At 32.8% G+C, this 25,864-nt stretch overlaps 1 protein-coding gene across 2 annotated transcripts in view; it reads right to left on the bottom strand.

Annotated features, from left to right (window-relative positions):
- Positions 1-22,346, bottom strand: part of LOC143429657 (transmembrane and immunoglobulin domain-containing protein 1) — a 353,770-nt gene extending 331,424 nt beyond the window's left edge. For both annotated transcript variants that reach the window (XM_076905332.1, XM_076905334.1), the window contains exon 1: positions 22,037-22,346. In XM_076905332.1, coding sequence (XP_076761447.1) covers positions 22,037-22,106 — 70 coding nt within the window. In that variant the 5' untranslated portion in view covers positions 22,107-22,346. The remainder of the gene's footprint in view (positions 1-22,036) is intronic.
- Positions 22,347-25,864: the final 3,518 nt, after the last annotated feature.

Genomic DNA, 25,864 nt, shown 5'->3' with positions numbered 1-25,864 from the left:
TATAAAACTGACGTTAGAGAATAATTAAACATTGTCGCTCTTATACGTTTAACACAACTTAAAACAACTTTTAAAAGAAGTTGTAACTAAGAAGCCAAATTTACTCTAGGGTTTCTTAACAATTTTTTAGAAGTTTTAGAAATTAAAAAGTGTTCCACGGTGAGCAAATTTTGGGAAATACTTCTATGTGGTATAATTTTTCATCGTCCACATCTTTTATTATATTTTACTTTGTGTCAAATACGAAAATACTTACGTAGAGTTATAGTTAGCGATTAATATCGAAAGAATATTACCAAATAAAGAAACGAAAACCTATTGCATTGTGTTACATTCAATTTGGAGGTAATAAAAGATACACTGACTTTGGTAATCGGACGACTGCAATATTGTATCGATGCAAACGACCACCATTTCCAATATGTATTATAACCTAATTCGTAACTGTCGCCTGTTCTTTTATTTATCGGCTTTTAAATCTTTGAAACCCTTCCATTTACCTAAAAAGTATTATAGCAAATGGAGGATTCATTCTTAACTTTTCACATACTGTACCAGAAAGCACAGCGCTCACCAAAGAAATAAGAATCTGATCCAGATTGCAACTGGAACCTATTACTCAATTCTCGTCCACATAAAATATAATAATTAAGACTCAAACAAATTGTGCTACGCGAAGCTTGAGCATATGCATATTCAAGCTAGGGTTTATTCAATTCCTGTACTACCTCATTTCTGTTCCGAACTTAAATATTCAAAATCAATTTGCTCGAGTAGGAAGTTAGGAAATAATTTATGGAGAATTAATATAGAAGCCAGAGCAATATCGAAACGATCGAACCGTTTGGGTACCGGTTCAACCAGAACTCACACTAATTGCGCGTAATCATTTAAGATCATAGATCTTAGAACGCAGTATATCATGCAACCATAAATAGAATTCGGGTTGATCCTTGATAAATATGTATATCGGACTATTAGAAACTACTTGAAGAATATTTGCTTGCAAATTCGTCTGTAACTAATACGAGAGACTTTAATTAGAACAATTATAGTAATTTATTGGAGATAAATTTCCATTTTCAATTCAGTAGACTGAAATTGTAATTGTTTGAAAAACTAAACGTAATTACTAATTATAGCTGGTATAATTTCGATCGATAATTCGAAACTAACGCAAGAATTGATTTTACTCGATTGTTACTCCATTACATGAATACAGTGAACTCCCGTATAATGCGATTAACGCGTTGCGCGTTAGAAAAATTTATAACGTCTACTGTATTTCAACAACCTCTCACAGAGATTAATAAATTTATTGTATATTTGCTATTTAATACAAACTTAAATAATCTCAAGTACATTAAAGATGATAGACCAGGTGGTGCATAATTACAGGTTATTGCGATGCGTCCATCCAGAACCATATATAGCCAACATGATGAACATGTGCATAGCACACATGCCAGAGATAGCATGTAGCAAAATTTTGCTACCACATCAGCGATTTATAGATCATATCGATTAATATGCTTACGAACTATTGATTTTTTGGTAAAATTTTTATTCACCAAAGAAACTAAAAAGAAATTTCATATTTTAATACCACACATGTTCCTTATGCAATTCATTAAGTAAATATCTCTCTATTAAACAGTACTCAACATATCTATAACTCCATAGATATTATTTATAAATTTTTAGTATAAACGTGCAGGAAAACTCATTATTACTGTTATAGGATACCTAGATTGGAATCAGCTGCGAAAATGAATAATTGCCTGAATTAATTATTTATCGACGACGTTGCAATTGATTAAAACATCGTTGTGTGTTAAAATTTTTGACACTATTGGCAGCTGCCTTAAACGGGAGTTGAAATATTAATTTTCATCGAAATTATATATAATTGAGTTATAAATCCTACAAACACACCTCAGGACACAATCGACAAAACGGAACTGCATCCTATTGCATTTCCGATATACTGTCTATTTAGAAATTATGCAATTCTTTCACTGATCTATTTCTGTCAGTATTACCGTATAAGGAGTACCGTATAAGTATGCATTTAAAACAAAATTAAACGATTCTATTGAAAGGAAGAGAAATCTGGAGGAAAAGCACGATGGCTCACAAGGGAACGATAAAAATAAGGACATACAGTTCGTTGTTCCGTAAACAAGACATATTCTCATAAATGTATCTCCAGAAATAGCCGTACGGATAAAAATTCCTAGTGCAACACGTATTCGATTCCCAGATAATTCCGATAATACTTTATACCCCCGAAGGGACTCGATCAAACTGTTCGCGGAAGAACAAACTCAACGATAGCTGTACAATTCCATTGGACATATTGTCAACAGTCGTCGAAACGGAAATAACGTCACGTTGGTTTCAGATTCCCGGTGGTATTTTTCGACCAAATGGGTTAAAATGATAGATCTTTGATAGAAACGTACGTGACAAAATCGCTGGTGTTTTGACGTAAGTGAGATGATTTGAACAATCGAATGATTTTATTGTCAAAGAAAATTGCTTAATCTTAGGTGCTTCAGAAATATTAACGTTAAGCTGCAGTAGAGAGCATCAGAATTGTTAAGAATTTAGTAATTTTCTTAACATAGATTTATTTGAACTGTATTTTGAGATTCACCATTTCCAGCACACAAAATAAAAGCTTACCCTACTCGAAATAAGAGTTTCATTTTCTCCTCTGGCCCAAGTAAATGTTCCAATAAAATTCTTATTGTAATTGATAGTAATCGTTAATATTTCATAAATGGCACAATTGGTAAGATTAGAAGGATCTAATGAGAAACGATAACGGCACGGTGTCGCAGTCGATATATCAAATCGATTTCGATTGCCAAGGTAAGAATGATCGACTTAGCATCCTCGAACGTGACTGGAATTCCGTTAAACCGATTCGGGAACCATTGCTCTTTTCGATGACCGTGTAATTCCTTTTCTGGACTGGAAAGTGATTTAGCTGCGTGGCTGTTACACGACGTTGTCCGTAGATATAAATTTGCCGGACACACTCCCGACAACCATCAGAGGAATTGCTTCCTGTTTCCCGTGTTCTTTGGGATAAGTGGAACGGAGACATCGATGAAAGGAAGGGACTCGCCTTCGTTCCGCTTATACAATGTAACCTCATAATTGTACTAACTCGATACGAACTGATCAATTTTATGTGTTACAACGTAAAATTAATAATCATAGTTTACTCTATATTAGCATTCATTGAAATGGTGAATAGCCATTTTCAAGGACCATTTCTTTATTATACTCAGCATAAAGCAATTTGAAATACAAATTTAGCCGTAGCACTAGTGACAAATAAGGAGTCGTTGCTTTTCTTCTTCACTGTACGAATCTACATTCTCAATTCATTCGATTCGACCAACTTCACTTATCTATAAAGTATCTGTAAGAGCAGAGACAAAGTGGAGTAAAATTGAAGTGTCGATAATAGAACTTCATTTTAATAAAACTTCGAAGCTTGATCCATTGCACGGAAAGGTTAATCAAAGACTGCCCTTTTCTCAGCGCATTCCAAGGCAGTGACCTTCAACCCTTGGAAAACACAGATGAGCCTCGAGAATTTCTGAGAGCTGCGTCTCAGGCGCGTTCCCAGGCAAGTTTGAATTCCTTACACATTCTTACTTTAACTCTCAAATAGATATTGCCTCAATTGCTTTGCATCATTGAACTCAATCGATCCTTTGAGAAACCTCTGTCTCTTTACAAGTTCGACTCGAAATGGTTTCTGATTGTGAGCGAACTTCACGAGCAGGGCCCGGCCAGGAAAGTGATCAGAATTATGATTAATAGTTGGCATTACAGATGAATAGGTTAGAGCGATCAGAGAGACGCGTTATCAGTGCCTTTTCGTGTCGATACTCACGGCTAGGCAGTTCAAAAGCGTTCTATCAGGTTTAATAGAAAGTTCGGTTTCGCTCTTGTCTGCTGACGCCCGAAGGATACGATCATTTTACGGGTCATCTGCATAATACCGTCGACCAGTCACGTGAATCACTTTGATAAGCTCGATAGCAATAGTTTACGCTCTATCCGTTCGTCTGTTCGATTGTACGCGTTCCTCTCCACGGTTGATAACTATCTACTCGATCCTGCTTGCACAAGCGTTCCTGCCAAAATACTTCCACTTTCCCATGCAAGTTTTCAATTACACTCGAGTCGCTTTAATCGAATAAAAGTCCGCCGGAAATGGTTAAACCTGTTCTTGCTTACGAAGTAGCTATTAGCGACGCTCTACCAATTAGCCACGTGCTAATTGCCAGATCATCCTAGGTCGAAAGTAGGATTCTTATTTTAATTTGAATCCTGGATTTTATTTTGGTACCACTGTTCGTAACCTCTTTTTACTCGCATGCCGCTTGACGATCAATTTCTCTAAATTAGAAAAGAAAATTCTCTAAATTTTTAACTTGCTGTAATTGTGCACCTAAAATAGGAAGCGTGCATTACTAAGGATGCGCGTATTTTAGATTGAAAGCCGTTGTCTTAAACGACTAAAAATAGTTGACCTCTATTTTATGTCTTCATAATGCGCGGTATGAAGGATCTAAAAATGCATGGTTCTACATTAGAAATCTACTGGTTCAAAATTTACGTCTATGTAAAGTGGACGCTTCTCTCTGTATAAGTTAAAATTATATCATATAGGGTTCTATCTACGATTTGATTGGTTCGCACAAGTTTAACGCACCCTCTTACACGTATTCAAACATCAAACATTTATATAGTGTTCGCGTTCTCAACAAAATATTTACTTAAATAATTCTCAGTTATTGCGATTCAGTCATTGGATAACCCATCGGGAGAATTCAATGTGGCATCAAAGTAACTTGTAAAGTTTCTGAGAAACATAATAAATAAATTCTGAAATTTAAATTCTCTGCTTTTTTATTATACGTGTCAAATATTCCAAAAAAGCGTACATTCTGATGAAAATAAATTGTACCATTGTAACAAAAAATAATGTTTTCTTTGTCTCAGAAATTAATTCGACCAATGAAATGCCCTTTTAAGTAATAAATGATACATACTTTATCAGTCACATCGGATCCGAGGTTTCCAGTGCACGAATCGTATAAATATGATACGAAAAATTACTTGTTTTTATGTTATGAACTGTGAGAAAATTGAAGACGAAAAACAGAGGAAGAGAGAGAAAGAAAGGCAGAGAAGGGAAAATAAATAGGAAAGGAAGGACGTTACGTCCTGAGTCTGCTAGTGAACTAATCAGTAAAGCTGCCCGTGCTTTAAACGCAAGAATAATGGAGTCAGGTCTCTGGAAGTTTTTATATAAGAACTGGGTGAACGAGTATAGTTAAATAATGAATTGTGAGAAAATTGTTTCAGCACGATCGCTTTGCTTAATAGAAAACATAAGAGAGCTGTCATAACGTTCTAAAGATACATGACAGTGATGTAAAATCAAACGTTAACATATTTCTTTTAAAACATAAATAATTACTGTTTTGCGTTGAAAGTATTGTTGTTTATGCAAAATAAAATTTTATACGTCATTTTCTCCGAAATTGTTACAAATATCGATTCGAATTGTTTTATATTCAATGGTTGAACAGGGCTGACTATTTCAAGTGCAAAAACTGGGGGAGAAATTGTATCTTCTGAAGGCCTTCTCTTCCTCTTCTTTTTAAATGAAACGTTATATTCTTTTTATTCGAATTCAACTGTTATCGGACCAAACATCTGTTTGAAACATCTTTTTATTCTGCTTGTATAATTAAAGAGTTATAAGAAGAAATAAGGTTCTCGAGAAAAATTTTATGTAGGCGTTGAAAGATATTCATATAAATATATACAGTTCATATCTTTCTACTGAATATTGAAAATGGTGTTCAAGCATATTCAAACATTTATTTATTATTTATTTTCCAATATTATTATGGATATTTAACAAAATTTTTGAAGTTATCGATTTATAAAACATGATATATAAACGCAAGGTTTATTACAAAATTCAGGCATAATTATAAATGCTCATAAAATTCACAATACTTAGAAATTCAATGGCTACTATTTACATTCAAATATCTACAAACTTCTTCGTAGTAATCCTTGGATAAATATAATTTCTATTATAACTCCTCATCATTCAACTATGCAAAATACAATAGATATTTAAAATAAATTCTGATAAAATCGATAACAGTAAATGTAAAAAAAATTAATGTAGATATTCGGTTTAAAAAATATGAGGCAAGCCCTTTTTCCGCTTCCTGAAATTCTCTACCCACCTTCAAATTTTTTGCATCCAAAACGGTTAACCCCGTTTTACTAATTAAATAAAAACAGTCGATATCTCCAATGCGGTTCCGCAGGAAACAACTTACGCAGCACTTCACATGAAACTTTACGTTAAAATTTAATTTACTGTTATTATGGTTATTAAAAATTGCAACTTAAATTTGTAGTATTGTTATTTAACAATATTTATTATTATCTCTAATATTTGATATTGAAACGGCAATCGTATATTCTCTTCCTTTTCATACTTTTACATTACTACTAAATGCATGAAGAGGATCATATACTACAGGTGTGCGTTTAATGAGGAACATTTCGTTGATTGTCGTCGGTTGACGTGGATACGCGTCGCAAACCGGAGAACGACGGAAAACGGATAAAACGAACCATCGTGAAACTATAATATGTTTTGAAACTTTCTTTTGTGTACTTTATTCTTATTAAAATCTATTCAAATTATTGTATCGGCCAAGTTACACCACTTTGTCACCCTCGTTCAATTCCAATCATACATGTACCCTATATTACATTCACAGTATCAGAAATATGATGTTATCAGAATATAATGTTACTGAAATTCACAGTATTATAAGAAATGAATTATATCTTCAAAATTAAAAACTAATATTCAATCAATAGCAATCTAACATGTATAACGTAATTAACATTAGTATATTGAAATTTAAGGTGTACGTACTTTACTATAGAATAATTATGACTAAGTCACATAAAAATAGATCCGAAAAATCTGTATATCGCTATAATTTCGATTTATTTTAAACTTATATATCGTAATATTGCAAAAATTATACTACATAGAATGTCAATGTAAGATTGCACAAATAATTCTATACACGTTTGCGTATTTCTGCTATTATAAACGAAGTGGAACCTGTACGCACATATTTTTAACGACCATCTAAACATGACGTATGCCCTGGCAAAAGCTGCCAAAATGGTCGCTCACCAAAGCGAAATCAAACGAAATCAAACGAAATCAAAACAATAAGCCACGTTCACGTTCAGAAATATTAAATGAAAAAAGGTATCTCGCGACAGAGGAGATACGCGATAGGCGGGATGGGTTTGCTTAATAAGCACTTGTTGCAATAATCAGATGGAAATAAAGCTGCGAGAGTTCCGACGGTGCGCGCAATTTAATAACGTACCAATGGTTCCGGCTTTAATTTTGACATTCTCCGATGGAGTTGAAACGCGGTATGCTCTAAATCCACAATATCCGTCCCTGTAGCTACCCGAACACGGCATAATAACATCAGCTGCTACAACTTCAATAGAACGCCGCAACGTCCTTGCGGTATGCACCACCCCTACCATCCCCAAACGACGAACTTGAGTTTGGCAAATTGGGTTCTCGACTTACAATCAACCGCATTCCGCAAACCTGTAACACGTCCGCTAGCGCGCACAATTCTGAGACAACATCCTTCGAAATGGCGAAGTATCGACGTTGCAGCCATTTAAATGTTCCTTTTTTCATTGCGTTTCTAACTGAAGTAATGGAAAGAATCAACCTTTTCGACCGAATCATTGTAATTCTTAGATTCTTAAATGTAATTATGTATATTATATAGATATAGCATAAAGTGAGTTTTTTTAATATGGAATACATATATATGACCTATCTGAAATACGTGGATATTAATCCTTTTGCAGACCAAAGATTTATTCAAAAGCGTTCTAATAAGTTCAAGCCGTTTTCAGCGAATTCATTAATAATTACACTTTAAGGTAAAATCTCAATAAATAAAAAAAGATGTTTAATTAACGAGAACTCTTTGTCGAGTTCATCTCGACAGAAGATTGTAAAGGATTAGTGAATTCTGACATTGTTTATTGGTAATATATGGAGAGATTCTTACCAGAAAAGCTGTTGAAGAAGAAACTATTTGCAAAATAATATCGAATAAAATTTTGCCCTTGGAATTTTTGCACGGAAATCTTTGAACTGACACAAACATATTTATTATACATGATAAAGTAATATGGCCGAGTTTATTGTAGAAATTATAACTTTCTGCCTTATTAACACATTACTTGCAAAAGTTCAAACAACAGTGATTTTAGTAACATGAAATAGCTCGAGGTACATAATATATATAACACATTCAAAAGATTACATAACTACCTGTTTGATTCTATCTAACATTTAATTAAGCAAAATATCCGAACAATAAAACTTTCTAAAATACTTAAAACTAGAAATATAGTTAGTGAAAAGTTATAAGGCAGAGTGCGTAATTTGAAAAACTTGTTAAATATAGGAAAACTAGGCACAGAAAACAAGCTAAGCATGTTGTAGCCAAAATTAAGTGTTAAAGCTAATACCAAAAGTATTACATGTATTCTAAAAGATAACAATATTAAGCAGAAGAATTGGAACAATGACTACCCTTAACCAATAAATTTGAATAACACTTACAATTTGTACATCAACAATATGTAATGAAAGAAAAAGTGAAAGAATACTGTATCTTCAAAATTCGTCGCTAAATAGAAGAAAAGAACGTGATCGTGTGTATTGGATGTTGACATAAATTTGATCAGCTACCATATGGACAGCAAAAACTACACTTCATCGATTGGCGATCAATTAAATAAATATGCGATGCTGATTGTAGGCAAGAAATATATTTTCCAATAGCATAACGCCGCTATTCAAACGGCGAGAAAGGTAAAAGAGTGAATTCTCGGATCAAAAAATATCTGTTTTTAATTAGCCAGCAATCGCTTAGCCAACCTAAACATTGTTTGAAATATCTGTAGGCGGAACTTGCAAAGAGATTAATCGAAGGGAAATAACTTCAAGCTATTGATGATTTCTATTATTGCATTTTGAAAAAGTAATTAATTACTTCAAATTTTGTTTGAAGAGAATAACAGATGCAATTTTCGAACCGAAGATAGACATTTACAGGATGGTCGGAAACTTTTGCATTGAACACTTTTTTGTGACTCTCGTTTTGTATTACTTCGTTCATAATAAATTTTTACTTAGCCATTTACTTGCGAACTGTACGTTTTGTTTCAAAGTAAGGAAGAAACGACTTCACGAACTAAATAAAGATTAAAAATATTCTAAGCAATTATTTAGTTAACATTTAATTAGAAAATAGAGAAACACAATTACACAAACTGTGTTATTATTTTATTTCCAACAGTATTACCCAAATGATATCGAAACGACTAAAACAAGCAATAAATCGATAAGGTTAGGTTCACTGAATGGACCTTACAAGGAAGAACCTTCTCACGCAAGGATTAAGACGCAGCAGCATTACTTTGCTTTATTTATTGCTTGAGTTTGACTAGCGAGAAATCCACGGCTTTAGTTTTTCTGTCTGCCCTGGCTAATGTAAACGAATGGAAATCGAACCGCCATGTATTTTCTCAGACTGTAGACCAAGCTCCTGTCGAGCCTGAGAACTTCTCAATATCTGCTCGAGCTCTTTGCACTCGATTGTTTCTGTTAATTGTGATAAAATCGGTTCCTCAGAAGCATATAAAAGAGTTATATTGCGTTGAATGTAAAAATACTGAATTTCTGTATCAAAGCAACGTAAACAATAATTATAGTGATTTCACATTTAATTATACTTTGATTCTACGTATTTAAATAGATTTGAAAATAGTTTATTATTATTTGCTGAAGTAAATTTAAAGATACAGTTAATATGAAAGTGACGTAACATGTTTCAAATAATTATTGCCATGCCAACTGATTCATCAACCAGCACAGTCTTTAAAAAGTAAGTATACTTTCAGTTTGAGATTTTTTAAATCACGAATACAAGATACTGGATACGTTTGATATTCATATCTTTATAATAGAAAGCAAACAACTACGAAACAAGAGAAATAGAAACAGACAAAAATGCAACGTAATGCTAAATTGTAGTAAATTTAATTTTTATTATTAGAGAAATCGCGTTGTTTGAAAACAGTTAAAACGCGTTATGGGAATTCACATTGTACGAGCTTGAATTTTATAGGACTCCGTAGTAGTTCTAAGCTATTTAGTCGTCTGTGATCGTGCAGCAGCTATATTTATGTTCGCAGTTGTTTTACAGTATTCTAGAGGTGTCCGCCACAAATCGTTACGATCGTATCAAAATTGCTGCTACTCTATATTCGTTATGACGTACCATATAGCAGAGGAAACGTAGAAAAGGACATTTAGAAACGGACGTGTGCACAAACGGAACTGCTGCTACGTGCAGTTCCACGCGGCGTCTATTTTTATGTGGCCACGCGCCGCGTACAAATACTATTGAAATACTTGGCGGAGTTTAAAAATTTCTAACCTTATTCACCAACTGTTTCATCGGCACGTGCTACTATACAATCAATCAATTTTAATAAACTGCCAATAAATTCATTCGGTGATGTATGTTCACACATACTTCCGCACAATCAATCAATTTTAATAAACTGTCAATAAATTCATTCCGCGCGGTGTTGTAACATTCGAATTTTCGAATCGAACAGAATTAACTATTCGATACGTATTTGCAATGATTAATTCCAATAGATATTTAAGCAATGAATTTCTGTTTTCATTACGATTATTATTAAGTGGACAAAACAAGCGAAATTGTGTTTCAGAATTAAAAAGAAAATTAATTATTTAATCTTTATTTCTTCGTAAATATACGTATTATATCACTGCAAAGAGAGTAATAAATATATTACATGAAAAATTGTAATTTCAGAAGTTAACATTTCATGTTACCTTAGACAAATTTTTAATTTTTATATAATCGAACTCATTTTCTCGTAATTAGAGGGGTTTTTATGTAAATAGAAAAGTTTCAAACTTTCTTTACTGAATGTAACGAGTGAGCCTTGATTAATGCTGAAAAGCTCGAAAAATTATTCAGCATAATATTAAACTTTTATCTGATAGGGTTGAAATTAAAAAAAATAACTGTGTATGTTTGAAAATCGTTTAAAATTTTGGCAGAATTGTAAGAAAAGTATAAAATGCAGTTGTATCGCAATTTTATCATTTTCTTACAGTCTTCCCGAAATTTTGGATAATTTTCAATCACAGTTCAATAATAATTTACAGAGTTTCGATAAACAATTATTCTAAAAATTAAATGAAGATTTATAAGTAATGCAAAGGTTTCAGTAAACCTTGATAACTCTTGGTAAATTGAATACTAATTGCATTATATATCTATATAAAAAATCAAAAGTAGAGACACGAAATGGAGAATAAAATGATGAATTAAAAAATCTAGAAAAGTCTACATTATCAGCTTGTGATAAATCATTTTAATAGTAATTACACTTATTTTAAAATAATTAATTATCATGACAAGTGCATCGATAAATCAACGATTTGCAATCTATACAGTAAACGCTGTGCAAAAATTACGATAGTCCTCCTATATAATAGATTTTGATTATTTTAAGTAGTTTCTCAATATAACATGAAATTTTCTATTATACGTTTATATTTTTAATTTTTTCATAGCTTTCTACTTAATTTGATGATTTGAGAATACAGTTTTCATATAACACGGGAAGAATCAACCCTATGGTATGAATTATTGTGGTTTGTACTAATTCTGAATTTCTGTATAACACGATACGAATTATCGCGTTAGAAGAGGTTCGACTGCACATAAGAATTCTATATTTTTAAGAATCCTCATCGAAATCTATTTAGATTACTCAAATTCGTAAGTGTTGCAAAAATGATAAGTATTGCAATATACCACAGTAATAATTCAGTGAAACAACAAAACGGTAAAACAGAAATGAAGTAACGAAGTCAACTTCGAAAAAGGAAAAAGACATTCGCAAACACGGTTGACGATAAATTCATGATAACGCGGGAAGTTCGGCTGAAGTGATCCACGTTTATACAACAATTTCCGTGGCGCAAACTTTTGAAGTTCGAGACGATCACGCGCACACAGGGAACTATGTTCCCTGCATGGGAAAATAAAATTTCAATTTAACTCCAGCCATGTTGAGTTTGGCGGTAGAACAAAGGGGCGCGTGGTCAACAGGAAACGGAAAGATCGATTCCACCAGTCAAAGACGGTACCAACGAAGTTAGTCACCGGTAAATGAGCTGTCGTTTAAAAAATGCAATTTTCCGGGACGCTTCTAAGAAAGTTCGCCTGGATGGAATTCCCAGATACCTCGCTCGCCCCGATCCGACCACGGATAACCCGGGTGAAAGCTGCTTGAAAGCTCGACGATGTCGCCTGTGGTGGTACGAAGAGAAATTTGCTCTGCTGATTCCCTCGAAGGTTATTCCTCTCAAATTAATTGCTCGATGGCCAAGCAAAATAACGTGTCAATTAGAAAACGTGGAACATCTCTCTCTTTTTTTAACGCAACTATTTTTCAATTTCGCCATATTGCTGGAAGAGCAGTCGCCACAGCGCCCAATTTGAGGGGGACTGATCTGTGTGAGATATGTAAATTGAATGATCGCTAACTTCATTGTCGCTTGGTGCCTCGTCGTTGGATCTCTCAATACCGCGCTGAATTCAATATTATCATTTATTATGGACCACGTAACAATGCGTTGAATAAATGTCGCGTGTAAGAGACGAGATGGATACGTTTTCGACACTGCGTTCATTTGTTATTCAAATTTCGGAGCTAGCAATATTTTGGATTAACGTAGACAGAGAGCAATAGTATGGTTTTGATGCTCATTTTTGAATATGTCAAACGAATGTCTACGCGCAGGAATTTTTCAAATACGGAATATTTAAAAAATTGCAAATTTTTAATATTTGATAAACACATTACGAGATGTACAAATATAAACGAGAATTTTCATGAAATATTTTGTAAAGAGGACATCGTTCATTAAATACATAAAATTACATTTAAATGTATCCCTGTAAATATTATTATATTTTTTAACGATGCTTCTGTTTATATTACCAAATTTAATTAATATCTACTATTTTTTTATTATAACTATTATATGTTTTTTACAAATGTTGACAAATATTGTTTCTTGCATTAGCTAAAAGTTCAATAACTGATCAGGTTTTTCTACTAAATTAATAATTTCACATTTCATATTTCTGTATAGTTTCAATTCCTATATCAAATGCAGGTATCTTCAATACAGGTATAATATTAATCTCATTATACCAACTTAACATGCGAAAGATTTTCAGTACGGGAAAGTTTGAACGGCCATATGAAACGCGTTGTTAAATGTTTTTAACAAGTTGAGATTCGACTACATTTATCTATGTGGTAGTCTGTTGTTCAACTAATTTTATTTACGTACGATAAATATCGTAATAACACATATCTTTCATGAATCGCTTTTTATAGCTTTATGCATGATAATGATGTATATCGTATTATTAATTTTAGTAGTGATTGTGTAGAAATTGTAGAGCAATCTAAATCGATATAATATTAAGATATATTAATTGCTCCAAATTTAATCAATTGTAAGTACGATTTTAAACTCAATTAAATTTGATGAGATGATTAGCAATTTGTTGAATGCTACTCTCTCACAATATGTCAATCAAAATGATATTTATACCCTGTAATTAAAATTCCATTTCTTGCACCCCAATTTGAACTGAAATCATCTTTCTCCCTTTAATAATTATTTCAATCAATTACTACATAATATGTTATAAATGCCGTTAAATAATGTACGTTGTAAATATTGTGTAATAATTAATTCAGTTAATTGCTACAAAGTATGTTATGTCATGAAGAAAAGTAAAGTTTTCATTTGACATAGAAACAGTTAATTGCCGTATTGTAAAATGTTCTGTTTAATTACTTTATATTGTAATCATTACTTTTGAGTACAGGATGCGTTAATTATGACAGTATATGTAATGTGAATTTTGTTACAGAAATTAATGAAAAAGTTGAATTAATTTTTTTATACAATAAGTATTATCTTTGAAATATTATTTGCAATGTATGTACAAAATTTTGGCGTGCTTATAATATTTATTATAATAATAATAGTATACTATATGTGACGATGTAGATAAACGTACTACTACGAATATCTACAGTGCTTTTCTACAAAAATACACGAATAGAGCAGAATTTATTTAAGGTAAGTTACTCTTACCTTTTTAACTAAAAAGTTACATACAATTCTTTAATACAATTACACAGAAACGTAGTAACGAACTGTATATATGTATATGCAATTTTAGTACAGACAATATTTTGAGTTTAATGCAACATCTTCACATAATTGTTTACAAAATTTTGCATGTTATTCTTCAATAAAAAAATTAAGAATAATTATATTCTGCAATATTTATGTAGTTTTGTAGGAAAGTACATTATCTACATTGCTACATGTAGTAAACTATTATTACACTACTTATTTGAGATCAGTATATTAATTAAGATATATGTATTATCATTATCTTAAAAAAAAAAAAATTGACACATTTCAAGGTTCATAATCGTATTAAAATTTAGCTGAATCAACTGTTGAAAATAAATTCGTTTTATTTTATTTCAATTTTGTTGCAACAATTTTAACACAGCTATAAAACCTTGGAATTTAACAATTTTTTGGAAAATTGGAAATCTTTTTACGTTCAATTCTTTGACTAATTATTTTATTAATTCCTTCATATGTACACGGTATAACTAAAACATCAAGATGATGAAATAGGAACGACGTCATTTATTCGTGTGATAAAACTCGAAGAACTCCAACAAGTTTTGAACAGTCTTCAACAATCCGTAAAAGAGGAAATCATTTGTAAGTTATAGGTTTAGAAGAAGTAGTTTTAGTAAGTTTAAGGGGAAACTTTATGTGAAGACGCATGTTTGCATGATCTTTTCATCTTCTTGGAAAGAGCAGAATACGATATCGAAGTTTGGCTACCCCATTTGTACTTGTAACACGTTGTTAACTGTAAAAATCATTGTAGATGCTCTCGAAGAAAGAATCGATTATTTCTTTAGATCCTTTTCTTTTAAAATTGTTCTTTCTTTAATATGTACATATTTGACAATATAAAATGAAAACTAATATGATAGTATATTCGTTTCTTTTGAAATCTTTTGTTTCAATCTCTCAATAAATTTTAGCAACATTGTCGATTTCTAAAACTATATAATATTCCATTTAATCATACTATATTATGTACCATTAATTAGAGTTCTGATATTCAAAAGTGGTCCGTACATAGTAGCGATCCGCGCCATTTCACAGATTCTCCTTGCAAGTAGTATAAAATGCTTTTGTGCCCACAAGATCGAGGTTACTCTGTTAGAAATATAAGACTACGCTATAAAACGTAATAAGCGTTACTTTAGTGTAATTTTTAAGTGTGGAAAAAATTTCAATTCATCATTTGAACATCTTTTTTAAGAAATATGAATATATAAATTTGAAATAAGATGGGATTATTGACATGATTGTATCCTCCACAATAAAGACTAGCGTCATTCACAAAATATTGTATATGCAAGTGTGCAAATAATAGTGATAGCGTTCTTAAGAAAAAAGTCAGTTATAACGTAATTGAAAAATATAGTCAAGTTGAGGAATGAAGCAAATTTTTATATATTTCACAGTATAGCTGTAGATAGAATTAGAAATTGTATTTTACATCTTCTCAACTCGTTCAAGTAACCAATGAACAATTTCGTTATTGTACAATTGAGTATTCATACAATCACATTATGTTCTATGTATATATTTATTATTTTTCGACTACTATTTCCATTTGATCTAATCCCTTAATTTTAAAGAGTTTTTAACATTCAATGAATAATTCAAAACATAGAGTATATATAATATAATTAACTGTAATATTATATATTTTTATGACTGTTTGTATTACGTTGTGAAGGTAGTAACCAGAGATTCCATTCCTTGACAAATATGTAGGTCTAATGTAACGACCTTAACTTTTATTAAAATAATGGTCGTTATTGTATCTGTAGTTTGTATCAATAAATGTTTACAAACGTGGGATAGCAATTTATATAAAATTAATAATTATTAATATAACTTTCAAATAAATTATGCTTTTGTCTTCAAAATGGACAACAGCATACTATGTAAACTGAAACAAATATGTGGAGAAAACTAAACTGTATATCATTGTTATTTTTATAAAATAGTAATTAGTTATACGTGACAGCTCTCTGCATGAAATATTATACAACTGCTTACATAGTAAATGAAATAAGTATTAAAATTTACAAACAATATGTAATCAGAATAAAACACCACGTTTCCTTGCAGTTAACACTTTCATTAATCCTTTGAGCGCTACATAGGTGTCGGAAACTGGATCCCTTTGACTGAATAGCTTTAATGTACGCGAACCGAAATGTGGGTCTAACATTGTTGCCACCCTCGTTTCCGCAGGTAAAAGTAAAAGCAGCAGTAACAAACTCTTCTGTACTTTGCACTCGTCAAATGATTCCTCCCCATTTTAATTCTCGAATAATTCGAAACACAATCGAAGCGTTTCTCATTAAAAGCGAAATATTCGATTCGAGGAACGGTTTATTGGAATAAGTAAACAGAGCAGAACAGTTCTGTGATCAAAGGGTTAAATACGTTCTCGCACACAACGCGATATAAATTTTCACAGCTGATTACCATCGAACAAATGGCGCGAGGTGGCATGAAAGGTACGTACACTTGGCAGAAATCGGTTTCTAAGTTATCGATTTCTTCTTCAGCGGCACAATTTCCTCAACGCTCTGCATAATGTAGTACGTCCCAAATATCTGTGAAAAGACTACTTCGAAATTATGGATGGATAGTAAACGGTTACGTAAAAGCAGCGTACGCGTGTGTGCGCGAATGAAGAGCCGCGTCTTTGATCGATCTCGACGTCTCGTTAATACACAACGATTTTCCTCGTTATTTCCTGCATTTTAGTATCTCGCAAATAGCACGAAATGTTCTCCCCATTCCCATTTACTGTTTTTACATTACAAGAAACTCTTGGCACTGATGACAAATTAAATGTAACATATCTTGCAAATGTTGATACAGGTAGATAACCTATATAATTCAAATTATTGACATTTGGTCTTTTTACGACATTATGGGAAGCACCATCTTCTTTAGAGACGAACTAATATTGAATTCAGTACAACTTTAAGTCGGATAAAACAGAGTATATTTATAGTGCCTATGATACATAAGTGATAAGTAAGTGCAGTAAGATTTGCTGATAGAGAACCTGTGTTTCCATAAAAATTATAAACAAATACTAAAAATGACAAAACTAACAGTTGATTTATTTTGATTCTAAAATAGATAAAACATATATATTCTGACAAGAATAATCGCGCAATACGAATTTATTATTTATATTTTAGAAAATACAAAGGAAGCGCTGCTTCCGCAGTTTCCATTGCACACCACTAGTTCTTACAAATGTTTCAATTTTTAGTGCGCATTATAGTAAAGTTAATCAGTTCATTTGTAAAATAATTTTTTCATTTAATAAAATTGATAGAATTATGATGAAATGACGTAGGACTACGTCGCACGATACGCTGTGTTACTTCCATATCTACGTTACGACTCATAGCGGAAAATAGGTAACAAACAATTATTCCATTAATTTGATTTACTTTCGAGCATAAAATAATCATCATCCGATTCGTATCACAGTACATATTATTTTTAATGTTAATTACTTTATTATTGTTTTCTTTTTAACAGAGACGAAATGAATAATATTGTTTGCATCCTATCAATTTAGAATATGTTTGGAGCTGAATAACATTATAATTAATTTCTTTCACGAAATTGGCAAATATAATTATACTTTCATGCCAATTAAAATTGGATAGGACGTTAACTGGGGCAATTAATTTTAAAACAAATTAATTTATGAAATAATTAACTCTAAAATATCAATAAAATACACACTGAAATTATCGGTAAAATTTATTTCATTACATACCGAATGTAATTGCTGGAAAAGTCAATGAAATTGAGGAGATTGATTTATTATTCATGCGACTATTTGTTGCACGTCAATGAGTTTCAGAAATATCGATTTACAAATATTCGTTTTCTTAACTGCCTGAGTCGTTAATTTTCATGAAGTACTTTCGACGAAACAAATTGAAGCAAATTAAAATAGCAATATTAATTTCAATTGGACGCTTAAGAAGAATTTACATTATGATAATGTTACTAGTTTATCGTGAGGTTCATTTTCCCGAAACGTGATATCTGACATTTTTATTTCCATACTCCTTTTTAATTTATTATACGTAACATTCAACACTTTTTTAATTTCTACTATTTACATCACTTAGAAATGGTCATCGCAGTCAAAATAATTTTTTGTTGCTTTAAAGCAGCAACTATCATACTACAGTTATTTTCTAACATTAATGGTTTTCTAACATAAATAAATAAATACAAATTTATAAATAAAAATAATATACTGCCTCGATTTTTCTAATAAAAAATATATAATTCCATTTAAGAGAACATTTGTCACTTTCATATAACTTCCTCGCGATCGTTTAGAAAAAATTATTTTTTATTACTTACGAATTTAAACTATTCGCACCTTATCTGGTTTATCGTTTATCTAATATTATTTACGATTAATTTACATTTATAGATTAAAATTGGTCGCCGTGTATACAAATTTGAGAAAATAATTCGAATCAACGAAATCTGGTAAACCTAATAAAAATAACATAACATATATTTATTCAGGTAGAAACAAAATTGTAAACGTCGTAAATACGAATAAGTATATCTCTGCTTTAATAATCGCGTATTTTACTTACTATGTATGTACGTTTAACTTATGTCGTTCCATTATCACGGAGCTGTATCAAACCACTGGCTCGAACGTCCGCTTCGTGTGTCTTAATTAAGTAATCGGAAATAAAAATTGCTGGAAACGGTATCGCAGCGAGGAGAATTATTGGCGGTTTGCCTGCGTTCGAGAATCTTCAGCGATCGTAACTCGTTTATTCATGAGCCTGTTCATCGTATGGAAATCGAGGAGAACGCGATAGCAGTTAAGGACACTCAAGAATGTCCGGTAGGAATAGCTCTGTCTTTCCATAATTGCGAAAGCACTCGGGCCACTTCTTATCTGTCGATGTTCCACGACCTTTTATCCAACGATGCTGCGAATTCCATGGATAACTGCAATCCCCGTTTCCGCAGTTTGCGAAAACCTTTGCGTGCGAACCGTTCGATCGAAAAATTCTTGAGGAACACGAAAGCCCGCGAATAAGACGTTCCAGCCGCGCGCCCGACCTCACCTCGGCAACTACCATCGAGTAAACGTTAAATACGCCTCAGAAATTGCGACCGGCTCCGTTCTACACGTTACAATAATCTACGCATAACACGCTACCTTTAATCTCGTTTGGCTGCCGAATGCCATATAAACACGAAGCGGAATCTTATTCGACGACGATTGCCTACTTGACTGACCGTGATTGTTAATTTTGAGTCTACTTTTTCCAACTGTCTTTTGAAGGGAAAGCTACGAATTTTCGTTAACTTTAAAACATAGATTAAATATATGTATATATACGGATGAAAAATGAATGTAGCGCTAATACGTGTTCAAAATAAGAATAACGATATTAGTAGGAAAACTAATTTTTTCAGTGTTTTATAAACGTGATTAAATGTAAAAGTATCGGTGGAAAATGCTTGAAAAATGTTGTTCATTAGACGCACAAAATTTAGGCAGACTTCTGGAAGATGTTATATGCTTTCTTATAAATAAACATGAAGCGCGTTGCTTCGGTTTGCTTGTTACTGAAAGAAGGAAGATGGAAGGAAAAGAGAGGGAGGAACGTTTCGTCGTCGACAGGTCAGGAAATTGTATATATGGAAACAACATAAACTTATGTAACACCAACATATTTTCAGAATTTATGCAATTGTGTTGTAACTAACAAATTGGCTAATATTCACAAAATATTCAAGGCCTTTGTTTTTTAAAATTTTTCAAATTTTTACTACGTATGTAGACTGTTGTAACAAATAAAATACCTAATTTCCTAATTGCATGTTTTTAATGAAGTACCTCCTTAAAGCATTCAATATCAATAGACGTATTGTTGCTTAATAAATATCTTAGGAAAATGTATTATAACGCTTTGGGTGAATTGCCTATAAGACTTCACGTACCATTACTGTGCTAAATTTATGTTTGCAAATCGCGAGCTCTGAACATTTATGAGGGGAAAAACGCGGAGGAGAAACAACAAATAAGCTGACTGACGGCCAACATAAATTATAATCGTTTAGTAAGCCATGTATCTTAATATGTACGTATTCTTTTTCCTTTCGCCGCGCGTGTAATAACTTTCCCCAGCTCTCATGCACTTCTCACATTTTTCATTTCCCATTCTCTGAAAATTCTATACAATGCAACAATAGAATTCTCAGATTCGTATTGTTGTCGTAATATTAGTACTACATTCCTTTGAAAAACAACTGAAACAAGTGTTATAAATATGAATGTGAATGCAGAAATTTCGCTTTCATGTATTAACAAATTCTTGGTATTATATAACTAAAATTGTTAGTGTGATATGATTAAATCGACACTTGAAACGAATTAACTGATTCTGATTATTTTTTACTTATCTTCAATAAGTAAAATTTTCAAATTTTTTAGTACTTTCTTGAACTTCGTATCACTCAAAATATCAATTTTAAACAATGTATATGCTTATAAAATTCCTTTTCGTAATTTAAGAATGTTCAAAGCAACAAATGCATTTTGTAATACAATTCTAGTATTGTACATATCGGGAAAATTGTATATAAAATATATTATTGTTAGTAATAGTATGATCACTTGATTTGTACTTATAACCATATTATCTAGCTTTTTATATTTGCTATATACGAATGAAGGATACCTTTCATCAGATTTAATGGTATTTAATTGGTTCAAAATAAATGCACAAGAATTTCAGCCAAGTTTGAATGATAAATTTCTACGTCAATTTGTCTCATAAATCACTTTATAATTAATTAGTTTACATCACGAACCAGTTTATTTAACCGACACGAAGCTAATATTAAATGAGTTAATATGGAAATCAACTGATTCTCATATTATTTGCCAAATAATATTTTCTCAAATCCCGAAATACGCTATTTAACACCAGCTATAACAGTTGGTAATTAAGCAATTACTACAAGCGGTAAGAAAGAGAACTTCAAATGGTACAAAATAGTAATTAATTTATAGTAATTTTCAGATATATGTGAATGAAAGTTATGATGACGTTGTAAGCAAATTAAATATTGAATTTAAAGTCAAAATTTTATAGAAATATTTGAATCTAGCAGTTTGATTGGTCAATACATCTAGTGTTAATTAAGGGAATAATTGATGCAATAGTACAATGAACTAAATATATGATTTTACAACTAATTGGTTAACGGCTACGAAGCAGTGAAACGTACCTACTTTACCTTTGTTATTCCAAAACAGAAGGAGTAATATCTTCCACATAAAATATTATACATTTTGCCCGACATAAAATTTCCATATCTACTTGAAAACGCAAACAGTGGAATCCAACGTGTAAACAGAAGGAATCCAAGAATATGGTGAGTTTGTTATTAAAACGTTCGCTGGGAAATTGATCGCGCGCAAAAATTTGAGCACCCTTTTATCGGTACGAATCGGAATGCCGCGTCTCGTTGCCAAGAAAATGAATGCAAACTCACCGATCCCGTGCGAAAGAAACGTGATCAATGGCAGCGCAGCGCAGAACCATCTTCCACGACGGTCCTTCATGGTGTCCCTCTTCCTTCCTTTCCGCTCCCTGTGTTTATCCTCCACCGTCCGCGAAGAAGAGCCTCGGCGAACGTAAACACACCTCGATCTCCTTATCAGTTACTCACAGAGATCGCTGGAGACGGTGAAATCAGGATCCAGATCCACCCACATCACTGTCACGCTATTCCTGTAGCTTATCTCCGACCCGTATGCAAACAACCATAACTTATCGCAATTTCGCCCCTCGACAGAAGTCGCCGGACAGAACGCGCTGGATTGCCTCTCTTTAACCGTGAAACAGTCTTTGCGCGCGAACAATTCACATGGGGACGATGTCACGATCACTGATCCCTTGTTAGACGTGCTCGCGGAACCACCGACACAGCGGCGACGGGACGCGTAACGATGTCAGTCGATACGAATTTCACGATTGTATCCGACACTCCGCCACGGGTGACAACGCGACTCGAGGAATTGTATTATTCATCAAACACGCGGCTCGCTACGGGTCGAGATTTACAATCGCGCATTATCGATTCCACGGATCCATTTGTAAGGTTTTACCGACGGCGCCCGTAATTCCGACCCCCCTCTGGAGTTTTAATATCGCCGAGAATTGCCCGGCTGGGATTAACCTCTTTCGCGCGCGAAGGTCACGTGCTACCACTATATACCCGGATCAGAATCCGCCCCGGTCATAATTCGGGAACTACTTCCTCGCTTAGTTTCCGTTCGGGGAAATTGCCAGGCGAGGCTCACCCTCCAGCTGGAGAGACGCGAAGAGCCGTGTCGCTCGTCAGAAACACACGCGAACCTAGCCGATTGTCACTTCACGAGTAAATAATTCTTGAAACGTAGCTGCAGCAACTGTTTAGGGACAAATGGCGGTGCACGTTGTCAAACGCCAACCACCTACCCGTGTACTTTTCTCCTCCGACTCCTGCAACGGGTGCTTGTACCCTCTCACCAATTGAAACGTACGAGTAGACTCTTCCTCCCTGTCCATTTAATTCAAGCTCTGCGGGAAATCGTGCAGTCGTTCGTGAGCATCAAACGGTTCGGGCCATGGGTCATTAAGCGTGCATCATAGAGCACATTAATCGGATGTTAAGCCACCAATCTAGTCTTCATGTTCCATTACTTCGTGCTACACCAGGCGGCGTGATTGTTGACGATTTTCTTACGTTGCACGCTGTCTTTCTTGAATCCTGGAAAGTAATGAAACGATCGTGTTAATTCGATTCAATGTTTCTTATGGAATAATGAAAAGTATGTAATCTAAATATTTTAAACGATTGCTACGGTGAAGTGTATTTGTTTAAAGGGTGTGAAATTCATTCTGAAAGCGATTTTTATTCGCTTAACTGTAGTTTCGTCGAGGGAAAAAAAGTAACAAGAACTTTCATCTTCACTGCCAATCACATGACAGTTTTATCGGGTATTTTTAACAGCGTACCGAGAGATTCGCAAGATTTCCGATAACTGGTCCCGCCATCCAAACTTTACGTCTATCAGTTTTTCTTGTATCGGCTACCAGGTCGGCTGGCACAAAATTTTCACGCTAAATCACCAAGAGAAATTCGTATGGGAAATTGTGGAGTGTTCCGAATTATTTTCACATACGTTTTTACGTTGTAATAACAGGATAACAATTAGTTGAACGATGATAAAATATTGTAAATGTAGTACAAAGGTATGACTCACGAAAGTACTTTAATGAACGAAACAATAGAAACACAAAGCGAGGATATAAAGCACTCAACGTGATGATACATGTACAGACGCTCAAAAGGAAAGTATGAAATACAGCGAAGGAAAGTTATTATTAGACGGCGGATCTCGTACAACTACACACTTCCAAAAAACTGAAGGACTACTTACTAAATTTTTGCCAAAAAATTGTTCACATTTGAACTGATGTAAGTTTGTATTAAAAAATCGTTCAATAGGGTGCTTGACCTTATTTTTAAGGGTGAGGCCTATGAATTCACATATCTGTTTGAACTGGATGTTTTCAAAGATCCTTTTATATAATAAGTTAAAGTTGATTTTGAGTCTAAACAATTGTAAACAAATTGCAACAATTTCGCAAAGCTTATAAAACTTTTGGAAAATTAATGAACGACGTTTTGTCAGTTTTATCGCAGTTTAGCCGAAAAGTGTGCCATTATTAGAATAATCTGAAATTCAACATGAATAGATTAAACACTCATATTTGTCCCTCGTATGCAGCGTATACTCAATATGTTTTATTTGTATATTTAGCGTGTATTTAGTGCACTTGTTTAATTCGTTTAAAAACAAATATTTATTATTACTTAGTATTATGGTTCTTGCGTATTAAGTGTACATCAAACTTACACTGAACATACACTAAGAATAAGCATACAGTACATACGAGTTGCAAGTTAGACCTTATAACTTCCTCGTGCTGTGCTTTGAACTACTCTAATGCCAGAGGCATACTTCTCGTTCCAAATGCGATAGAGCGGCGGCAAATGATGTAAATCCTGCAGAGTTGTTTAAAGTAAAATTTTTCAAAGGTAAAACGAACGAGTTCTCCGCTCTGTTCTCCGATGTCAAAAGGTCATTGAAAAGTGCATGAGAGTTTCACCATTTAAATTGAATCCAGGTGTGCTGTTATACGATTTTTTGTCGCAAGATTTAATATCCTTTAATTTTACAAAATAATACAGTAAAATATTACACATTATTTGAATGGTAGGTCAATATTTTCAACGTATATCCTGAAATGTTGTCAGAAAAGTACATTAATTAACGTAAGAGGAATACAAAGTGGTGATATAGTGCATCGAATGTGAATTTTTAAAGAAACTGAATCACGATGTCAACAGAATATTCAAGCACAAAACACATTTAATTTTTTTACGAATATATTACTAAGTAGCAAAGTAAGTAGTATTTGATTACTAAATAGCAGTGTGTTTTTGGTTAAAGAATGTCTTATACAGTTTGGCTCGTTAAAAATTGTATTTACTAGCCAAAGATATTTTTTTTACAAATAATTGGCAATCAATAGTGATGGGTGCAACCCACTCACGGCTGTAGATATACATATAGGCAGGATTCACTCTAGTAATGACCATTATTTTTGCAAATATTTCGAAAACTGATGCCAACCAGCAGTTACACGTAGACAAAAAATAGTAAAAAATCATAAAAATCGAGAATGCAGTTTTTTAAATATATAATTATGTCAAAAAATATAGTAGAAAATACTTGCCGATAACGAACAATTCTACTCTTTAAAGTAAAAACATTCAATACCACTATTTTAACAAAGACTCGATTGAAATCTATTACGACTTAATAATTGCTGAAATTTGAGTTAATTATTAGAAGTCAGTATTTGCTTGCATTTGTTGGTTATATTATTCTAATCGTAATTTACACATTTTGCTATATAAAAGCAGTTTAAAATCTATAGTTTAGTTACCAATTATTAATTTCAAGATTATGAACATAAACACAATGATGTTTCATAATATAAAATATATGAATTTCAAAAGAAAAAGTAAAGTTTATTTTTAAATATTTTTGAAAAAGTGTATAAGCTTGTACTCTTAACTGTACGTGTATAGTATGTATATTTTAGAATATTTTCACCACGAGTGAAGATACACAGATCTGATTAGTTATTATTGATACTCTGATGCTACGAAAATTAAAAAATTTAAACGCAATCCGATACAACAATTTTGATAAAATTTTACCGTGATATTACATGCAGCTCGTGTCGAATAACGATCCAAATT

This window comes from Xylocopa sonorina, chromosome 12 (genome assembly GCF_050948175.1).
Source record: "Xylocopa sonorina isolate GNS202 chromosome 12, iyXylSono1_principal, whole genome shotgun sequence".
In the NCBI taxonomy this organism is placed as follows: Eukaryota; Metazoa; Arthropoda; class Insecta; order Hymenoptera; family Apidae; genus Xylocopa; species Xylocopa sonorina.
This window is presented reverse-complemented; position numbering and strand designations above follow the sequence as displayed.